Source organism: Grampus griseus (assembly GCF_964374135.1).
Source record: "Grampus griseus genome assembly, chromosome: 11".
NCBI classification, from domain to species: Eukaryota; Metazoa; Chordata; class Mammalia; order Artiodactyla; family Delphinidae; genus Grampus; species Grampus griseus.
In genome coordinates this window covers 33,177,609-33,199,958 of record NC_139005.1, presented here as the reverse complement: position 1 = coordinate 33,199,958, position 22,350 = coordinate 33,177,609, and the positions used below count along the sequence as shown (strand labels likewise).

Sequence of the window (22,350 nt, the reverse complement as noted above, 5' to 3'; positions counted from 1 at the left end):
AGTTAACTTTAAAAAAAAAAAGTTCCTGTGTGTTTCTCATCTCTCAAATTGTGGGGTCAGTAGAAGAGTGAGGCTATTTAAATTCTCTTATTCTGCATATTCTGAACACATGAGTGTGTTGTACTGTTTACCAGTTTCATGCTGGTGAGTCCTTAAGTCGTTGTAGTCTGGGGGCATTGGGGTCAAGTGGTTTAGCCTTACGTTTAGCTTTGCCACCTGTTCACCACAACCACTAGCCAACTAGTTAACTTTCAAACGTCAGTGCTCTCAGCTGAAAAATAGAGATAATAAATGGACTTATGTAGGTTGTCTTTTTAAAAGAGACCCATTCAAAATGCTTAGTACAGAGCATGACACATAGTAAGCACTGCAGTGTTAGCTAAAAGCAGTGGCTTCTGAAACACTGATATTCACTGTTTATCCTTTTACATCTAGTTAGTACTAAATCAAATATTGAGGGATATTATGTCTTTTATGATATGAATATATATGTAATATATATGTATATTTGTCTGGTATTTTTCTTATGGCTTCTGGTGGACCAGAATTTACACCATTACTTATTACTCCTTTCTGCATGTCTGATTTAAATCTCTTGTCCCTTCTTATCCTTGCTCTAGGCAGCAGTACTGCTTATAGCGTTCACCACTCACATCTCGCCATTTCATTCTTAAGACAGTTAATACCCATCACTCTTGTCTTCTGTAAAGATCTAGTAAACCTAGGGTTTTTTTTTAGCTTTCCCATTTTCTGTACCTTTCTGAAATCTTGATTTCATTTCACTTTTGTCTTCCACAAATGAATGCATTAATGAGGCCAGTGTAACCTTTGCTTTTGCTTACAAGTGAACATCTTTCTTCAATTACCCAATTTTTTGATATATTTTGAGTTTTAAAATTTCATGTACCATAAAGTTTTATTAAATAAAACAGGTGTCATACCATGAGTTTTCTTACTTTTCTGATGATTAGACTATGCACAGTAATATTATACCAGAAGATGGTGCTGTAAGATTATGTGCTAAGGAATAATGTAACTGCTCAGGAGCTCTTCATTTGAAATTCTTAGAATTATGAGAAGTGTAGTGTTGCAATAACCTTAGAGATAATTTAGTGTAACACCATTACTTGATTTTTAAGAAAATTTCAAATTGCAGCTATATAGTTCAAATCTCTGATTATTTTTTATTTACCTTTTACTTACTTAAATATCATTCTTAAATATGTTTAACAGTTTCTCCCCTTTCCCTTTTCTTTTTGTCTGTGGCATGTTCTAAACCAGCTAGAGATGTAGATATAAGAGTTGAAATAATTTCTAAACTTTCAAGCTTTTGTTTTTTTCTATGTATTAATGACTTAATGAAGAAAAATATGAGGAGTGTGATAGTACATTAATTTAGTAGGCACAATTTACTTCATACCTACTATCCCTCTGTTTCAAACAACTCTATTCTTGCCCAGTGGGAACAACACAGATTTACTCTGTTTCTAAATATTGTATTTATGATTGCTGATATGTTTCTACAAAATTTATTGATTTTTAGTTCTGTTTTTCATATATCTTTCTTTATTTTTCCTGATTTCCAAACATACCTTTAGCAAACACTGCCTTGTTTTTTCCTACTAACTCTATAATTTCTGGCACAGATCTTAAATTTTAGAGCTCTAGTGATGTAACTGAATTACTTGTAATAACTTTTCAAACTGTTTCACGCAGATCCATGAATGTTACCCCATAGTGCCTATCACATGAAAAGCTGTAAGATTACCCACTTAGGACAGTGGCCATGGCCATGTTTTAAAGTCTTTGCTTTGCTGTCACCCAGCCCTACCATTCATGATTATTCAGTTCCAACCTGAGGTATTATAATTATATATTTTAAAAATTAAAATAGTAAAATTTTAACTTTTTTGTTTTTTTTCTCATAATGCTTGATAGACATTGATATAACACTGGCTAAGATACTGCTTTGTATTTTGTATTATGATTGTATTTGCAGTGTTGAATCTCTGTTAAGATATTTCTTAACCTTTTTCTATTTATTAGCTAAAAACCAGAGAATATAAATAAGGCATCTTGAGAATTTTTTTCTTGTATATTTACTGTACCCTGTTCATATCGTGCCATATATTACTTTGTAAAGTAATTTTTGCCTGTTTTCTTCATCTACTGAGGGCAGGGTGTGTCTTTTATGCAGCTTTGTATTCAGAATATTTAGCATGGAGTCTGGCGTAAAGTAGCAACTCAGTAGATAATTACTGGCAGAGGACAGACAGAAGTTTTAGAAACTAGGCCATTAATGAATTATTGAAAAATTAAAAAAAAGAGAATACTTATTGTGAGGTGGCTGTGAGGGTCGTTTTTACATATTTGAAAGATGTATGTGATGGAGGGCTTTTATTGTGTTACATGTAGAGCTTAAAACAATATCAATGAACATCTTACCAAAAGGGATGGAACTTTTCAGAGATTAGGAGAGTAACTAATCTTTGGGAATTGATGAATTCTCAGTTTCTAGCATTGTTGGAACATAATAGGAATAGCCACCTGTCAGTTTTATATTTGTTTGTAACCTAAACTGATGATACTAATGAGTCTGTCTATTTTCAAAAGCATACATAGTTCTAGAAATGAAACTAATTTATCTTAATATAATGCATGTGCATTTTGGTAGGTTTGCTGAAATTAGTAAATTAGAACTACATCTTTTTAAAAAATTACAAAACTACTTCAGCTCTATCATCTCCCACCTCCTCTCCCTCCTCCGGTCAGTAACTCTTCTTGCCTGTTCACTTGATGCCAGTTCCTGTATGCCAGCTGTTGTACTGTACTACTGTACTTTTCAAGGTATTGTACTGTAAGATTAAAAATGTTTTCTTTAAAAAAAAATTTACAAAACTAAATCATGCTTATAAAAATTCAGGCAATTCATTGCATATAGAGTAAAAAGACAAGTCCCCCCTTTACACACCACTCTCCTCAGTTTCATTCCTTTGCCCAAATGGCATTATAAACTTTGCTGTGTATTCTTCAGACCCTTTAAAAAAGTATTTTGAAACAGATATACATGTACATTAGCATTTATATGTAGAATTCTTTTATATATCTTCAGTTTGCTTTTTTCACTTAGTAAATATATAAATGATTTTTATGTCAGTACATATAGTCTGTCACATTTAATATGTGTGATATTGTGGAGAAAGAATGTTTTGATTTTATTGTTTGTGTGTACTAGTATGAATATGTAGGTACATGGCTGAAAAATATCTCATGTATTTTAATTTTTACTCTCCTGACTGTACCACCAATGTGGGATGAAAATCTTTTCATACAAATTTTAGCCATTTTTGTTTCCTCCTTTGTGAATGGCTGTATGGCCATATCCTTTGACTATTTCTGTACTGTGCCGTTTTTCCATTTCTGTTGACTTGAGCTCTTTTTATATATGATGCCTCTTTATTAAACTCATTTCTCATAGTTTTCGTTGGTTGTCTTGGATATTCTAGGTTGTATCCTCAGCAAATAATACTAGTGTTATTGCTTCTTGTCCAGTATTTTTCTAGTAGGACTTCTCCTTTACGTGTATTATAAAGGTCCCCCCACCTCCCACCCCTTGATTTTTTTCTTTTTTCCCTAAAACTGCCCTGGACCTTGTTATTTTATCTTTCTTTTCTTTGAATAGATGTATTTCTTTGAATAGGTGTATTTCTGTCTCTCTATACATTTTTTTTTTCATAAGTAGAATCCAGTGAAGACTTGAACATTGACATGGTACAAGGGGTCCACCAGTCCTGTCTATTTAATCTGTTTCTGGTCTTGGTCCTTTTGAGCAATTCAGAAGTTTCCTTTTCAGATCCTAAGAACATTTAGTGAACATGATCTGTGACTTATTTCAGAGTCATCCTTTCAATAAAGTATTTTCTTAATATTTCCTTAAGTAAAAAACTTGTTTCAGTCATTTTCCAGATTTACTTCTGATTGTGTATAGTTTACTGTATTTACTGCATTCTGAGAAATTTCACACAAAGGTAATACAATTATAGCAGATTATATTTAGTTTAAATACGTAGTTTTTTCCCCAGGAATTCTGACTTTTCTTTCTCGAAGGATAGATTGTTTATACCTCCATTGTGTTTGTTATATATCCTAGAATAGCTTGTAATAATGTTTTTTAAGCTATCTGTGGAGAAGAATCCGTGTTTTTTTAAACATTATTTACAATCTGTCATGAAGCAATGCTTTTCTAAAAATAATGTAAATAAATTACTAGGAAAATATTAGACTAAATAGACATAAAGTTGCTATAAAAGTTTCTAAATCTTACTCTTAATTTGTGTACTTAAATCTTGTAGAGGACATGAAAAATTCACTGATCAGCACACTGCAAACTGTACTTTGAGGAGTACTGGTTTAAGTCTGGAGAGTTTCAGAGAGTCAAATTGGTATAAAAGACTTAGTATTCAACTTCACCCCAGGTTCACATGATCCCCAGCCCTCTTTCAACTCTGTTGTTTCCTTAGGTATGAGCTATGAGTAGTTCCGTAGAGGCTGAAAAGGCATCTGACGAAATTCAGTATCTGTTTTTGATTTATCAATTTCAAATAACCTCTTTGAAATGCCAGCTATAAAGTGTTGGCAAATCAGACTAAGAATAATAATGATCATGGTGATAATAATAGCTAACACTGTGCCAGGTACTTTTCCTAGTACTCTTTATTCATATATTAACAGGTTTGATCCTCAGCAGCTGTATGATAGAGACATAGGTACTGTGTCTAGACATATGACATAGGTACTAAAGCTATCTGCTTTTTAAGATGAGGTCATAGTCATAGTACTTAAACTACCACCTACTTTCTCTTTCCCTTTCCTCCCCGACATCTGTTAGTTTTATCACTTCTTTGTGCAGCTTCAGATACCTTCTTTTGTTATCTTCTGCACTCCAGCTGGACAGTTTTACTGATACTTATGTTTACATTAGGGTCACTTGGTTTTGAAACAAAAGTTTACACTTCTGGGCTTCCCTGGTGGCGCAGTGGTTGGGAGTCTGCCTGCCGATGCAGGGGGCGCGGGTTCGTGCCCCGGTTCCGGGGGGATCCCGCATGCCGCGGAGTGGCTGGACCCGTGAGTCATGGCCACTGGGCCTGCGCGTCCGGAGCCTGTGCTCCGCGGCGGGAGAGGACACGGCAGTGAGAGGCCCGCATACCACAAAAAAAAAAAAAAAAAAAAAAGAAAGTTTACACTTCTCCCCTTGATCTGTAACAATTGCTAAGGGAAGAATGGGGAACTGTCATTATGCTGCCGTTTTACACCTGGAAGCCTGAGAATCTCATTAATGTATTTACCAACAGAATGATATGACCTCTGTGCGACTACGATGGGGAGATATACTTATGCCATTGCTTAAAAAATACAAACTGAACATCACATGGGGTGATCAAGATCTGTTGAATATCATATTTTTTCATAATCCAGGTAATCATTTAAATTTATTCTTTGCATTTGTAAAAAAAATCATAGTTAATATTTAGTCAGAACTGGAGAAATGCATTTATTTGATTTTGGCTTATACTAATGGCTATCACTCTTTTTTTTTAAGACAGTAAACTAAATTTAAACTAAAATTTTGCAAAGTATTAATTCTGTGGAATTAGGGTATGTTTGCTTTTTTGTTTTGTCTCTGCCTAGAAAGCCTTTTTGTTTTTCCGTGTCAATGGAATTATCGACCAGATCATTGCATATATGGAAGCAATTGCCAAGAAGCCGAAGAAGAAGGAATCTTTATTCTTCATGGGAACAGAGGTGTTTACCATGATGATAAGCAACCAGCGTTTAGAGCTATTTATGAAGCACTGAGAAATGTAAGCTTTTTTTAAAAAAATGTTTTTGTGGACATACTCGCAAGCTTACAGAGAATTTGCATATCCTTTACCCTAGTTCAAGAGTTATAAACCCAGCACTCCTTCCACATCTAGCTCTGGCACTTGACGTTCTGCTGTAAGGAAGAGCACTCCCCTTTTCCCACTTATTGATCTATACATTATCAGTGTGAACTCACTGATATGTATTTTTTTCCATGATTTATAATGCAGCATTCAATTTTATTTATATTGATGCTGAAGTTGTGCCAGATTTGGCGATTGGGAGCCCTTTTGGCTACCTCTTGTGCTCATTTGACATATTCCCATCATTATTTTGAGTACCTCCGCATTCTCTGTCCAAACAAAATACCCCAGGCTCGTCTTGTTATACATTCCCTGCCCTCACCCTGAAATCAGCTGTCAAAGGAACTCTGATACTTATTGCTACAAGGGTGTCTTCCCTTCTAAGCCCTTTCAGCAGCAGAGCTGGGAAATACAGATATACAAACACACACAGTCATGTGCTCACACCAGTGCCTCCAGTTCCATTCCGTTAGGCCCCTTCCTTGCCTTCTCCTACTTTGTTTCTGTTTTATCTCATTTCTTCCACAATTAGAATCCTGGCTCCGAGCATAAAATATTTCCTCTTTTGCTTAGTTCTACAGTACACTTAAACTAATTTCAAAAATGCTGCATTCATACTGCTATCTCTGCTTCTCTGTTCTTGAAAAACCAGCCTACTATAAAGGATTTGTTTCTAGTCCTCCCCCCGCCCCTCCCCTGCCCCAGATGAGGGTGTGTACTCAGTACTATGTACAGAAGTTACTTGCATCAGTTCTTTTCTCCTTCTTTCAGTGTGGTTATTCATTCATTGGAAATACAGTTGGGTTCATGTGTTTCTGTATGCTTTCAGTTTTAAGTTTTTTCCCCTCATCTTTGTTGATTTAACTTTAGTTTGATATGAGGAATATTCATATACTTCAAAAAGTCGAAACTATATAACGGTTTACTCAGAAGTAGCACTCCTGCCCCATCCTTCCACCCCAGGCCCCCCACCCCATCACCAATTTCATTTTCCGGTTTGTCCTTCCTGTACTGGTAAGTAGATACGTGTATGTTTTGTAATTCCCCTTTTCTTACATGAGAAGTAGCATACTGTTCATCTTTATTTGCGCTTTGCCTTTTTTACAGTATTCTGGAAATTTGGGCATTTATAAATATTTTCTTCATGCTTCTTTTCTTTAAACAGCTGTATGATATTCCATTTTGTGCATGTACCAGAGTTTATTCAATTAATCTCTTATGTTTGAACATTTTGGTCTTTTCCAGTGTTTTGAATAATAAATAACGCAGCAGTGCATAACTTTGCCATACATATATATGTATTGTTGGGAGATGTTTCTCCAGGGTAAATTCCTGGACATGGGATAATTTTAATTGAAGATACCGCCTGTTTTCCCTACATGGGGATTATTTGCATTCCCGCCAACAGTTCATGACGAGACCTGTTACTCACAGCCTCCCTAACAGAGTGTATTATCAAGCTTGAAAAATTTTTGCCATTCTAACGAGTGAGAAATGGAATCTTAGTTTAATTTTAATTTGCCTTTCTCTTATGATTGAGATGAACATCTTTCTATATATTTAACAGCTGTTTTTACATCTTTTTTATTGATAACATATTTTATATACCACACAGTTCACCCATAGTATAAATAATTCAGTGGTTTTTAGCATGTTTACAGAGTTGTACAGTCATCACCATGAGGGAGTTTCGGTCTCTACTCCCCACCTCTCCACCATTTGTTGCAAGTTCCTTGTGTATTAAAGATGTTAGTTCTTTTTCTGTGACATCTCATGTAAATTTTTTCCCCAATTTGACTGTTTATGGAATTTTTTACCATTCAAAGTTGTTTTTTAAAAATTTTATGTAATCAAATTTAAAACCTTTTTTTAAAAAAGTAGTAATTAGAAAGTCTTTCCTTACCTATACTCAGCTTATAGAAAAATTCACCTATATACTTTTTCATTTATTACATTTAGCCTTCTGCTCAATTTGGAATTTACTCTTTTGAGAGAGGAATAGATCTAATTTGATCTTTTCCCAAATAGCTGTCTTGTCCCAACACCATTTATTTAAAAGTCTAAAAGATTTGAGATACTGACTTTATTATATACTAAAGTTCCATTTGTAATTTCTGGATTTTCTGTTTTGCTCCATTGGTCTGTCCATTTGTGTACTCTTGCATACTATTTTAATTATAAAGCCTTTGTGCTGTATTTTAATATCTGATAGGGTTACTTCCTCTTCGTAGCCTGTCCTTTCAGTGTTTTCCTACCTACTGTATTTTTATTTTTCCACAAATATCAACTCATTTAATTACATAAAAAACTTGTTTATTTGTTGGGCGTGTATCATCTTCACATATTAACTTAGTGACTGCTGACATTTTAATGCTGTTGAGACATCTTAAGAACAAGGTCTGTCTTTCATTTGTGTCTTTCAGGAATGTTTAATAGTTTTCTTCATACTGTGGATTTTGAACATATCTTAAGTTTATCCTTAAGTATTTTATCTTCTTTGTTGCCTTTGTAAATGGGGTTTTCTCTTTTAAGCGTTTACTTTATATTGATTTTGGGAAAAAATTATACTGGCCCCACCACCCCAGATATCTGTTCTTCTCTCTTTTTTTTTCCTTGTTCTTACGGTGCTCTTGTTTAATTAAGGTGGATTGATAGGGGGAGATGATGCATGAACCAGGTTTCTGAATATGTTGGGGACCAAGACTTGGGGCAAATCCAAATAAGGACTGGATTTATGATTTTGCTTAAGGAGCATTATATCAAGTGCTATCCATGCAGCTAATTCACTGATACCTGGGGAGAAGTGTATGTGAGCACTCATCTCTCACGTGGGTGTGTTCACTGCTCTGCTAGACTGTGTCTAATCTTATGTGGACGTGAAGACAAAAACATAAGTAAAATAACAGGAGTGGTTTGGTGTAAGCGTGGGGGTCAGGAGAAGAGCTGATGCCCCTGTTTGCTAGATGCTCAGTATCTGCTCGTGACTGCTCTCATTGTTTGCTAGTACAGCCTCAGTAATAGGAATGGGGATAAAGATACTGAACTGTATGTAATCTACTGAGACACAGATTGTACTAGGACTGTGAAAGAGTGCAAGTTTTGCCCCGAAGAGCCAGGGAAGGCTTCGTTGATGAGGCATTTGAAGTGAGCCCTGAAGAATGAGTAAGAGTTTGCCAGGTGAGCAGGCTGGGCCAAAATTGCCTGAGAAAAAGCCTCAGGGGTTGTGGAAGGTCCGCGAGGAGGTCAGGCGTTGAGCTGTTTGGGGTGATGGGTGAAGGGAGGCAGCAGCAGGGCTGGGCTAGATGCGGTGATGACGTGCTGTGTAAGGTGACGGTCTGCAGTGACAAGGAGCTGAAGGTTTCTCCTGGAAATCTGAGTTTCTCAAACCTGGTGGTAGGCAAAGTGCTGACAGCATTGTAGGCTACAGTTTTAGTGTTTTTGCTAAGTTTCTTGTCCTATAAACCTGAGAGAGAAGGTTTCTGAATAATCAGTTTATCATGATACAGCTACACTCACTGAAGAATTATAAAATTTAGTGATGTTCATTTTCATGTAGCCGACCTTGTATGCCTTCAGAAATCAATATCGTATTTTAATAATGCTTTATCATGGGTTGTCAAGAGGTGATAAAAATGACAAAAGGTACATTTGGGGTTCTGAGACTTTGCAGGATAGAAAAGAAATGCACTCCTATAAAAATGTGATTTCTTTGTTGCCTTTGATCATTTAAAAAAATTATTAAGGAATTAAATCTTACTAGTTTTATTTGATCTTTTCTGATCTTCTATAAATGTATACTTTAAAAAAATTGAGTATTCGTTTTAAGCTGATGAATTACACTTGGTTTTTAAAAAATAAATCTTATTTTAAAAACTATTTCAAATACTGAAGTAATTAAAGATTAATGTTTGTTTTGGGTCCATATTAATAGCCATATTACCCATTTTTCAACTTAATGAAGTTAATCAGTCTTTTTTGGTGCTCTTGGTTAGTGTTTTTATCTTGCCTTATCTATAATTCAGTGAGAAGTGTAATTTAAAAGAATTGCAGTTTAGACAAGGGCATTTATGCAAGTGTCAGACAGAAGCTTAGTCACAGCCATCGAATGCTGTGAACAATAAGGACGTGAACCATTTTTAAAATGTAAATGCATGGCTCTGTCTGCCAGCAAATCAGTTTTTACAGCCCACACATAGTTGTTAAATATTAGTTGCTGAGTGAATAAAAATACTAAGATTAAAAATTGCAGATTTGCAATGGGAACAAAATATTTTATTACTCTGTAAAATATTTTCTGCTTCTTGTATTTCATTTGAATTATTAGATTTCTTGGTGTTTCTGTGTTACCTATGATTTACTTCACACCCTTCTTCTATTTGCATAAGATGCAGTAGATTTGCAGAGATGCAAGGGATTCTCGACCATTTCCCTCCTGCACCACCTTCTTGTACATAGTTGGCACTCAGCATTTGTCAGATTGAACTGCCTGCCATTCTGCCATACTTTTAAAACATGTTCTGTTTTTCGAAAATGCCTTTAATTATCTACTTGTGGTCATCATAGCCTCACTATTTATTCACTGCCTTCAACTGACAGTCTTAGATATAAAACATGACCTTCCTAAAAGTTTGTGTGCTGGGTGCGGTGCCAGTGAAGAGGGAGGGAGTGATTAACTGTGTCAGGAGAGCTTCTCAGAGGAGCTGACTTTGGACTGAGCTGGAAGGCTGAGTACCAGGCAGGCAGGAATGGTGCAGACCAGTCAAACGTAGCACTCAGTATGGGAAGAGGCGCACAGTCAGGTAAGGGCACATGTGGCCTCTGGGAAAGGGAACGTCTGGACGTGCGTTCCATGCTGCACAACTCCTGGACACTGCAGAGTCTGTGGCTGGTGGAGGGCGTGACTTCCGGCTGTGTACTACAGGTGGACATCTGGGTGATTTATCACCTTCTCCCGTAAAGGGCAAGTTACTTGTGTTATATGTTGGACTAAAAGAGCTCTAATTCATGAGGCACTATTTTTATTTTGGGAAAATACTCATCAAAAGACTTTCCCAGTGAAGAAAAAAGAAATTTAACCACAAACTGGGATTTAAATCACATGAAAATGGATGAACTGAATCTCTAGTATTCCTGGGAGTTTACTTTTAAACACCTTTGTTATGTTTTCATTTTTTGTCATTGTAGAGTAAGAAAAAGACCACAGTTTGCTCTTCCCATTATTACTCGCCTCTCAGCCACAGTTGTCCAAGTATGTTGTTTATACACAGTGAAATGTTACTTGACAGTATCACTTAATACAGGTGTTAAACCTTGAAGAAGGTAAGGTAAACCTGACCTTCTTCAGCATAACCCCAGACAAATGTAGACGTGTCTGTATACAGCACAGCACAGTTTACCACTGTTAACAGAGCTGCATCTTTTAACAGAGTTTTTGAAACTGACTTGGCACAGTTGCGTTTGCTGTTTTGGATAAGCGGTGCTGTGTGGTTGTAAAGCTGTTGACTTTTTTTTTTTTTAACATCTTTATTGGAGTATAATTGCTTTACAGTGGTGTGTTACTTTCTGCTTTATAACAAAGTGAATCAGCTCTACATATGCATATATCCCCATATCTCTTCCCTCTTGCATCTCCCTCCCTCCTACCCTCCCTATCCCACCCCTTTAGGTGGTCACAAAGCACGGAGCTGATCTCCCTGTGCTATGCGGCTGCTTCCCACTAGCTATCGATTTCTTTTCACAGCTGAGGTGGACTCCTGGCTTAGCCACCTAACTAGCGTTGTAACTGGGAGGATTCTCCCCCTGCCTTAAGTTGCTTTGTAAATAGTGATGTCCTGTTACATGAAGTTGGTATGAGGCTTAAGTGCATTAATACGTATAAAGCTCTTAGAACAATGCCTGGCATGTAGGAAGGGCCCTCTTTTAACCAGTCCAGCTTTCAGCAGTCTCTCCTAGATCCCTGTGTGCTAGCTGTTGTTATTTTCGTTACGTTCTTCCCAGTTAAGCCTCTCCTCTTTTTGTTTTTTTGGGGTTTTTTTGGTTTTCAAAAATACTTCAAGATATTTATCTTCAGTATATGGGATTAGGTTTGAAAAACCACCCCAAGAGTGAAGGTTTCATGCAGTTAATGCTCATAGTTTTCTTGCACTAGAGGCACCCAGGTTTAGGATCTCTTTGCAGCTCTACACGTCCATGTTCTAAATTAGCATCTACGTTCAGCCTGTTCTCCCTAGATGGGCTGTGGCTTCCTACAGACTCACTAATTGTGATTCAAATGGTGCTTTTATTTCCTCTTCCTCAGTGGCAGCGTAGTGAACCTCAGGTCATATGCAGCCCTCCTAGATTTCAGGTTCTGAATTTCCTTCAGGATTTTGCATTTTTCACTGACTTCAAACTTTTCCCGTAAAATGTTCTGTTTTCAAGCCCCATCAGTCTTTCTGACTGTAGTTGCAAATACTAAATGAAAAAATGTACCTGGTTGAAAATACTAAGCTCACAGGTTATTTGCACTTAACTATTACAACAGTGTTTTCCAAAATATATTCCTTGGGCTATTAATATATTTTATGGTGAAAAGGGTAAAAAGTATATTTTGGAATTAGTGGGCCAAACAATACCCAACAGATGTATTTTCTGTTTTTATAGTTTTTCATGTGCCACTGCGAATCCCCCCAAGAGTGCTTGGTATTTAGCAGTTCTCAAACATCTTTATCCTTGGGATCCCTTTGTGCAGTTAGAGTTCTGTGGGAAGCACTGACCTGTGCTGTCATTTTGCATTCCTCCCGCTGTGTGCCTCCATCTCACTCCTTCCCAGTCCAGCCTCACCAGTGTTATCAGAGTGATTCTTGGCTCTTATTAGTCTCTCTCAGACACCTCGAGCTTTTGGTTGTCACCTCACACCTGTCAGTATCTCTGGTCTTCTCTGCCCTTAACCATGTTCTTGCCTTGGCCTGGAGTGCCCTGCCTCCACACTCCTCTCTGAAGGGCTCTCCCCAGTACCCCCAGTGAGTTACCCGTACTCTCTCCCTCCTCCTGTGAGATCGTAGTCTGTTAAACTCATTGAAATTATTTGTTGGGCACATACTTTCTGTGAGACTTTAAATGGAGGTTGTCAATGTCAAGTTGATTGAAGAAGAAGTTGTTGGGAATAGAGTGAAATTTTTATATATATCTTTGTCTTATTTTCTTTCTCTAGTGTTCTTTTGAAGATGACAACATCCATTCTTTATTAAAGCCTTTAGAACTGGAACTACAAAAGACAGTGCATACATACTGTGGAAAAATTTACAAAATATTTATCAAACAGCTGACGAAAAGCATACAAGATCGTTATGATAGACCACCAAAGGAAAGGTGATTCTTGGTGACCTCTAAATCAAATGAATTAAAACAACAAAATATCAGAGGATGTGTGTGAAGGAATAGTCTTAGATGAAGTGTTCAGGAAAGAATTATTCATCTTCAGAATAATTTTTTTCCCGAAGAAGTTTAATGAGCAGTATTTTCATGTAATGAAGAATAAGTTGAAGTCTTGGACCCCAACAAGAAGATATTTTTGATTTCTGATGTTTTGTAATGCTATTTGCTATCATTCTAGTATTGATGAAGATATTATTGAATGGTTATAGCCTACAGACTTTGTTTGACTCTTACTCTCAAGTGGGTAAGAGCAGTAGGGATGTATGGTTGGAGAAAAATGTACCTCATACACAGTGGAAACACTCAAACTGTGAGTATAGCAATAATTTTATGTCAGCACTAACCTCACTTTAAACGTGTGAGAAAAGAAAGTTGTTTACAGGAGCAGAAAATGTTCTGTTTCTAAAGAAATGGGATGTAACTGATGTCACTATCGACAATCTGTGTGTGCCTTTATACATTTCATCTCTGTTTTAAAATATTTTTGTGACAATCATGCTTAAAATTATTTTTAGTTTATAAGTAAACTGCACATTTAAAATTGAGAGGGAAAACTGAAAGTTTTGATTATTAGTCTCTGTGTGTATTTGTGAAACGTAGAATTTTCATTTGTATGTGCTTAACTGTCTTGCCAAAAGTCATATCTAAGATTATTAGGTATTTTAGGAAATTTTTTATCACTTTAAATGAAAATTTTCAGCTTTACTGGGCATTCTGGACACAATAAATATACTGATAATAAAATGAGAACCTAACGAGTATACTTATATGATGGTGGAAAATGTGATGGACCAAAATGCATAAGCTATGTACTTCCTGTGAGCAGTCATTATAGTTACAGTGGAGCAGGAAAAAAGTGGTCCACTTAAACCTTTTTCCTTCTACCTCAAAATGGCTTTGCAAGATATTTTTGAAGAAGCAAATATACGTATAGAGCCTGACTTTAAGTTAGACAACTTTCATGGATGATTGGCTTCAGAAGATTGTCACATCTGATTATAGAAAAACTAGTTTTGATTTGGTTTGATGTGCATGTCCTCCTTCTTTGAATATCACTTAAGACAGTTATTTTTTTTTTTATCTTGGCAGTAAGAAAATATTACTTCTCTTAGTGTTTTTGACCTGTCTTCTATAGCTGTAGATTCTGAGTACTTAGCATGTACTGTGCTGGGGCACACGTCTCATTTTACCAAGTACTGTATGGTTAACTTCTTTTTCTCCTTTTGACATTTTAACGCTTAAATAGAGAAGAGAAAATCATGAAGGAAGACTATCACCTTTGTGAAAATAGTGGTGATTGGGTTTATGAAGACACAGTGCCCTCTGTGGAGACGTGGAAGACGGTCCTCGGTCTTTGCAGTTCAGTCAGGGACAAATTGGGAGAGGAAGGTGTTAAGAAAGGCAGATTAGAAGCTGATGGCCAGCCCAGCACTCTTGGACAGAAGCGTTCAGAGAGCACAGTCTGTGTGTCCCTGGCAGAGCACCGTGGTGACTGTGAGAACTTGTGAACTTGTTGAAGTTGATTTGCTAAATAAAAAATGAGGTCCCTAGAATTTTGAAGTTTGGAGGGTATAGGATCATTTTTAATGGTCCCCAGGTGAGACTATTGGCGGCCTGGCTACATTAGACTCTTGTGGGGACCTTGCTGAGAATGGATTCCTCACCTTTGGTGACTCTGGTCCCCCATGTCTAGATGGGTCTGCACATTACACAGAAGTAGAGAGAATAGTACAGTGGGACCCCTCATCCAGATCAGACACGTCAGTATCTTACCACATTTGTGTCATCTGTCCCTTTTTCCTTTGCTGAAGTATCTTAAAGAAAATGCCAGGCATCATGTTATTTCACCTCTGTGAACACTTCGGTAACTACAGTGACATCATATCTCCTTTGGCTTCGGTTAATATCCAGTTCTTAGGCAGATTTCCCTTACTGACTACAATGTTAGAATCAGAGTGCAAAAATAAGTCACATTATGATTCTATTTTTAATAAGCACCTCAGATGATTTTGGTGTCAGTCTGGGAACCCCTGGAAATCATTTTGCCAACTTGAAGGTTGAAGTTAGGACCACAATTCTCGGCACAGTTGGTGGATTATAAATGTGATTCTGAAACATTAGCGGAAGTACTTGGGGCTATTGACACGATACAAATTTATATTAGGAAGTTGCTTAGATTTAATTTCCTTAGTGAACAGAGACTCTTAGCCCCATAGGCTCTAGTATGATTGGGACTGGGTAGAGTGTGGTCATAGTTTAACTGGACTGTGTGCTGTGGTCTCACGCCTGTTGTACCTATTTACACGGTTACACACTCTACATTGTGGATCAGTTGGAAGGTTCTTCATGTGGTTTATTCAGACCTGACCTAATTGAGCGTTTTACCATAAATTGGTTTATGGCGAAAACTCTCCACTTAGGGACTGTGTTTACCTGAAAGTTAGGGTATCACAAAAAGTCCTTAACAATATTAAAATGAGTTTTCTGAGTTTATCTTTAGATAAGGTAACGTTTTCCTTGAGAAGTCTCAAGAAGTGCAGTTCTCAGCATTAATGAGGTTAAATTCTAGAACAGCTTAGAGAACGTTTTATATTTCTTTCCATAAGATGGTGTATCTATGCAGTTTATACGAATTACATTCTATATCCTTTGAGTCTATGTGTTAGAACAATTCTGACCTCAGAACTATCTCTGGGCTGCAGTATTACCAAAGCGGAATGACTTTATAATGTAGCCAGCCCTTGTTTATATGAAGTAGCCACCTTAGAGGAACTTGGAAAACCTTTAGAAAATATATATTGTGATTTACATTTTAAGAAAATACATACTTTTTTTTTCCCTATGAAGAGTAGTTCATAATGTATACGGTAACCCACTTACCTTTGGACACTTCAGAGCCTGAAACAATACTACTGCTTACTCACTGCTCTCTCATCTTGCCTTCAGTCAGATGTTATTGGTGTAATGGAAGGAAAACCAGACTGTGAACTAGGTCTGGATTCTCTTCTTGGTTAGGGACCCGAGGCATATCATTTAACCTTCTCTGTGCCATAAGTTTGTGAACAATCAATATGCCCTTCCCACCTCATAAGACTCAGAAGTCATGAAGTTGAGACCCAGAAGAGAGAATGGATTTGCTGCATGGCTTGTATCATGCCACACCAGCATTACTGTTGAAGTTCTGTGTTGCTCTGTTGTCTCCTGAACAGATCATTCTGTTTTAGGCTGAATGTTTTTTATCTCTGGTGTGAATTTGCTTAGATTATGTAAGGAAGAATTTTTAAGGAAGAGAAAGCAAAGGAAAGAATGATGTAAAGGAATGATCAAAGGAAGAAGGAAAAGAGAGGAAGTGAGAAAAGTGAGGAAAGAGAAGGGAATAAGAGTGAGAATGGCCAAAGGCAGAGTGCAAGAAGAGAGGGGATGAGAGTGGGGAAATCGAGAAGTAGAGGTAGAGAGCGGAGGTGTGGGAACAGTCACTTTTTGAGTTGCAGCACCCCAGCCTGTACCACTGTCTGCTTGCCTTCCTCTGTTTCAGTTCACGAGGCCCTCTGGGCTCAGGAATTGTGCTGGCTTTCGTGGAAGGGGCAGCCAGGATACCTTGGTTTGATTTGTTGATCCTAAAGGCTTTTCCCAGTCACTCTACTCACTGATCATTTAGTGCTGTGATTCAACATTGTATTTGTTTTTGTATTTTTTTGTTAATTGGATCCAAGTTTGTGAGCTAAGACCTGTCGAAACACGATGACAAATATCTTCCTTTTTAACATTCTTTTAGTCTTCCCAGATGCTGGATTATGCAGACTGACCACATAGATAACACAGGAGGAGGGGATGGCCATATCAGATCTGAAGGGGGCCCAGGAATCTATCACAGTGGTTTTCCCAGATGATACTGATAAGAAGCTAGATTTGGGAACCACTGCCCTGCCTTGAATGAATGGCAGCTTAAACAGTACATCACATCTCCTGATTCCTCAATAGGCATACTTCCAGTTGAAGTGTTAGGAATGGATTAAAGAGAACAGGAGGCAGCAGGAGTACATTAAATGGAAAAACCTAAAAAGAAAGTATTCAGTGTCTTTTTCAGAAGTTTATATTGTAAGTAATAAACACCTTAGTGTTAATCAGGAGTGATTTAGGGAGACCACTGATTTTTTTTTTTTTAAAATAACTTTTCATTCCTTAGAGTAAAATAGAGAAGAATTAGGGAAGCAGTATGTCAGGTGTGGGGCCAGTTATCATTTTATTAAATGTAATTTCAAGCATCTTAAACAATTGCCTTATTGAATTTTAATATTTAATAAAAGTAGATTAAATAATGATTAGTACTGCAACAGTTATCCTTTTATACATTGCCAAAGCAACCCTTTTTTGCCTGTTAAAGTCTGGCTAAACTGTCCTGGTGTTCGTCGTTTCTTAATTCATTGAACATGAAACTAGATTTTTAAAACTAAATTATATAAACTTAAGGCAGGTGTGAAAGGTGATGCAAGAATTTTTTTTAACTAAAAATGAATATGATGTTAATCCAAATATCTAGCAATTACAGAATTACGAGAACATGGAATAGCATATTGGACTAGGCAATTTAAAACTGATTACAAGTTGATGTCAAACTTCTAAATGGAAAATATCTATTGTCACGTCATCTCTACCAATTAATTCCAAATGTCTGATGGGATTGTTTCTTAAGAATTTTCTATGAACCCAGTTTTCAAACAAAAGAGAACCTTTGAAAAGATACAGAGAGAAAAAGAAAGGAAAATTTCTGTCACTTCTAATGCTGTGAATGTTATTTGGAGGGTCTGTGGTCAGACATTTTAATGCCAAACTGAAGACCTGATGTGGAGCCTCTGATGATGTGTAGTTTGCATATACAGTTTGAATTTGTGAGCATATTCAAACACACATCATCATAGCAACTCCTTGTAAAAACTGAAGAAAAGCAACAGTGTACCTTTCATTTAAAATGTAAGTTGACTTTGACTATGATGGAAAATAGCTGTTTTCAACCTGTGTATAAAATCTCTTCAGGGAATATTGGAATGTTATGCAAAAATAATTCAGGGCTTGTAGCGTAGCTGTAAACTGTGTCATCCATTGCATCACATCCATTGTTGTCAGTATCTGAGAGCTGGGCCAGTGGCTTTTGATGGATGTTGTAACAGAAGATTTATGAAGGAGATGGTGGTTTGTACTTGTTCCTGAAGTCAGAAACTGGAAGGTGCTTCCGTTTTTCACAAGCATTTTGCATAAATATGTTAATATTTTGAGTAGTAATGATTCTAAAGCTGCAGGAAGGCAGCTGTGGTGTACTGTGTTACACAGAGATTACTACTCTTAAATTGATTTTTACCTGAAAATATGACGGTTTTAGGATAATTTGGATATCTTCCTCCAAGTATTTTGTGTATCTTGACATTTATTAAAGGGAGGGTCAGTATAAGATTATAGATTGGGATGTAACCTGAGAATAATGGAAAGTTGCTCTGTTCTGTTTTGGGGGGATTCAAATCATCTTTTTCTTGAGAAACTTTGTGTTGTTCTTACTAAATAAACATCTACTCAATAAATACCTAATTTCTTCAAGTGATGTGTCTGAATTATTCTAGCAGTCAGAAGCAATTTTGGAATCTTTAGGCTTGGGAAGCTTGATAACTAAAAGTCAGGGCAGTTCCTGGACTGACTAATTCGGCAACTGGACAACGTCATCAGAAACCTAGGTACCTTTTGTCTTTACAGTACTGTTCTCACCATGTGAGCTGTGTCTCCCCCCACGGCCCCCAAGTGACAGCCAACATTCTGCGTCTCAAGTGACAACCAGATGCAAAAATATATCTTTTTATAAGAGGAAGGTGCCACCTGTCTCCATTCACTTGCTCTCATAGCCATAGCAATATCTGTGTCCAAAACAATTACTTTGCAAAGAGAATAAAACTTCAGTGGTTGGCTCAGACCATGATTTGCCCCAAACTTAAATATAGCCTCCCTTGAAGAATGTATACTCACAGGAAAGGAAATAACATCAGGGTTCTTTTAGAAGTCTGTGGGGTAGAAGGGTAGGGGCTTAGAAGATAGCTATTGGGTAGGCAACAGACCTGGATGATTTTACTGGCCCAAGTATTTCTTTTTATTATTATTATTTTCTTTTGGCTGCGCTAGGTCTTCACTGCTGCACACGGGCTTTCTCTAGTTGTGGCGAGCGGGGGCTACTCTTTGTTGCGGTGTGCAGGCTTCTCATTGCAGTGGCTTCTCTTGTTGCGGAACACGGGCTCTAGGGCGCACGGGCTTCAGTAGTCGTGGCATGCAGGCCCAGTAGTTGCGGCTCGCAGGCTCTAGAGCACAGGCTCAGTAGTTGTGGTGCACGGGCTTAGTTGCTCCGCAGCATGTGGGATCTTCCTGGACCAGGGATCGAACCCGTGTCCCCTGCATTGGCAGGCGGATTCTTAACCACTGCGCCACCAAAGAAGTCCCCAAGTATTTCTTAAAACTACCCAGAGGATCAAATTTCACATCTAGAGAAGAGTACCTTTTCTGTGCCAGGGTGTAATTGTGCTTTAATGGGTCTCGGTAATATTATGATCCAACAGTTCTCAGTTTTACATATTTTATTATTTATACAATGGTTTTCTGGTTACAGTGATAGCTTGAAGGGTTTTAAAAGATTATTGAGGTGATGACTACTTCCAAGAGAGTTTAAAAGTTCTAAATTTATGTTGAGAAATGTATTAATAGTTATTAGCAACCTTTATCATATTTTTAATCATTTATAAGTTACAAAATGCCCTCACTGAAAAACATTCAAACAATACTGAAGAATTAAAAGTATATGAAGTAAAAAGTAAGACTCCTAACAATCCACCCCTAAGAGCATCTGGTGTGTATCCTCCCTCTCTTGCTGTGCACATGTACACACAGTGTACCCACACACGGGCTTGGTTCTACAAGGGCTTCTACAACTTGCCTTATTTCACACAGTATATTATGATATTTTTCCTTGTTGATACATTAGATCTACCTCGTTCTTTAGCTGCATATTATGTCACAGTAGTGTACTTAAGTAGAGATTAGCGTATGGACTTCTGAAGTATGAAAGCATAAGTAATGAGTTTTAACTTGTTAGGGGAAATAGTTGTTAACTACTTTTACCATTTTTCTAGTTGTCATTTAAGGTGCATTAAATCGTGAATAAACTGTAGTGTACCTTAAAAATCAAAGTAAATATCAGATTATTAAAATTTTAAAAAATTAAATGGGAAGTTTTTGTAAGTAATAATATAATATGTAATGTAAGAAATACATAATAATAAAATAACAATAATTACATTTCTGTGAGACTGGCATGTCTGAATATTGTTACTTCAGGGTTCTTTTACCTTTCCATTCTTTTTTAAAAATACATTTTGAATCGTCTTAAAATACATTTGAATAGCTCTAAAAAATTTATTTGTAGAAATTAACAAAATTTGACCCTCAGTTTTACCTGTGCTTTACCTACTGTTCTTTAGCATTTAAAATATTTTAAGTGGGCCATTTAACTGGTTAAAAGAGGTTTTTAATCTATTAGAACAGTGCTATCTGACAGTAATATAATGCAGACACATTTAATTTTAAATTTTCTAGTAGCCACATTAAAAGCGGTAAAAAGCACTTGCAATTAATTTTAATAATACATTTTACTTAATTCAGTATATCCAAAATATTATCATGTGGGCATGTAGTGAATATAAAAATGTTAGCGAGATCATATTTTTTCCATACTGTACTAAGCCTATGTTTTTCACATACAGCACATCTCAATTCAAATTTGCTACATTTCAAGTGGCCACTTGTGGCTCATGGTTAACATCTTGGACAGCACAGCTCTATAGAGTACAAACTCTGGAGGCAAAAATCATTTGTTTGTTCAGTGGTGTCTGTCACTGTGACTGTACATGGTAGACACACAGATTTGCTCAGTGAATTTTTTTTTTTTTTTTGCGGTACGCGGGCCTCTCACTGTTCTGGCCTCCCCCGTTGCGGAGCACAGGCTCCAGACACGCAGGCTCAGCGGCCGTGGCTCACGGGCCCAGCCACTCCGCGGCATGTGGGATCTTCCCGGACCGGGGCACGAACCTGTGTCCCCTGCATCAAGGTTATGGTGAAGCTACTACACAACTTCAGATGATAGTGAGGTCATATGATTCACATACCCTCAGAGCCCACTTTTTGGACCATTGATTACTCATGCACAAACATTGATCTCAAATCCATAATAAACCTGAGTCTGCTCCCATAGATTCTGGCTTCCCAGCGTTGCTACACCTCCCGTCTAAAGCCAGTCCCTTCATTTTGCACTAGACTTTTAACAGGTGGGGTGGGTTAGCTGTTAGCGCACACGGTGGTTACTCGCAGTGGTCCTCACAACAGAGAGTGCAGTGAGAGGCGGATCGTGGCCTTCTCTCCGGGGCCCCCCAGGCCCTGCGGCCTCGGGCCGGTGGCTGAGCTGGGAGCCCCAGGGACAGGCTGGGGGTGTGTCCTGCAGAGCTCCAGAGCCCTCGCCACGGCCGCCCACTGGCTGGGCTTAGGCCTTGAAGCAGCAGTGAACCTCTCCCCTATTCCCACCTCTGCGGCCTAATGCCGGCGGCTGTCTCCATGGGTCGCAGACCTCGGGACCCCAGCCCCTGTTTGGGTGGCCTGAGGGCCGGCTGGCTCCTGGGCACCTGGCTCCCTCAGTGATGACGTCTGGGCATGGTCTGGGGACCTGGCCCTGAGGGCACCTCCAGCTGAGATCTGCCTGCTTAGCTGGGCCTGGGCACCAGCAGGAAGACCCAGACTGGGTGCGGGACGAATGCTCTCAGGGTAACCGTCCTGCGCAGGGACCCCCTCCTCTTAGCCAGGGCCTGGACCTCAGAGGGCTAAAGTTAAGCCTTGGACCTTGCCCTTTCTTGTCAGAACTGAAAATAACATTTGTTTTGGTGGAGGTTTACAGGAACATCGTGACCTGACC

At 37.8% G+C, this 22,350-nt stretch overlaps 1 protein-coding gene across 2 annotated transcripts in view; it reads left to right on the top strand.

Moving 5' to 3' along the window:
* The window catches only part of GXYLT1 (glucoside xylosyltransferase 1), a gene marked incomplete at its 5' end in the record, with an annotated part of 47,836 nt that extends 33,344 nt beyond the window's left edge, over nucleotides 1-14,492 (top strand). For both annotated transcript variants that reach the window (XM_082666650.1, XM_082666649.1), the window contains 3 exons: nucleotides 5,352-5,475; nucleotides 5,689-5,861; nucleotides 13,138-14,492. In XM_082666650.1, coding sequence (XP_082522776.1) covers nucleotides 5,352-5,475; nucleotides 5,689-5,861; nucleotides 13,138-13,299 — 459 coding nt within the window. In that variant the 3' untranslated portion in view covers nucleotides 13,300-14,492. The remainder of the gene's footprint in view (nucleotides 1-5,351; nucleotides 5,476-5,688; nucleotides 5,862-13,137) is intronic.
* Between the last annotated feature and the right edge of the window lie 7,858 nt (nucleotides 14,493-22,350).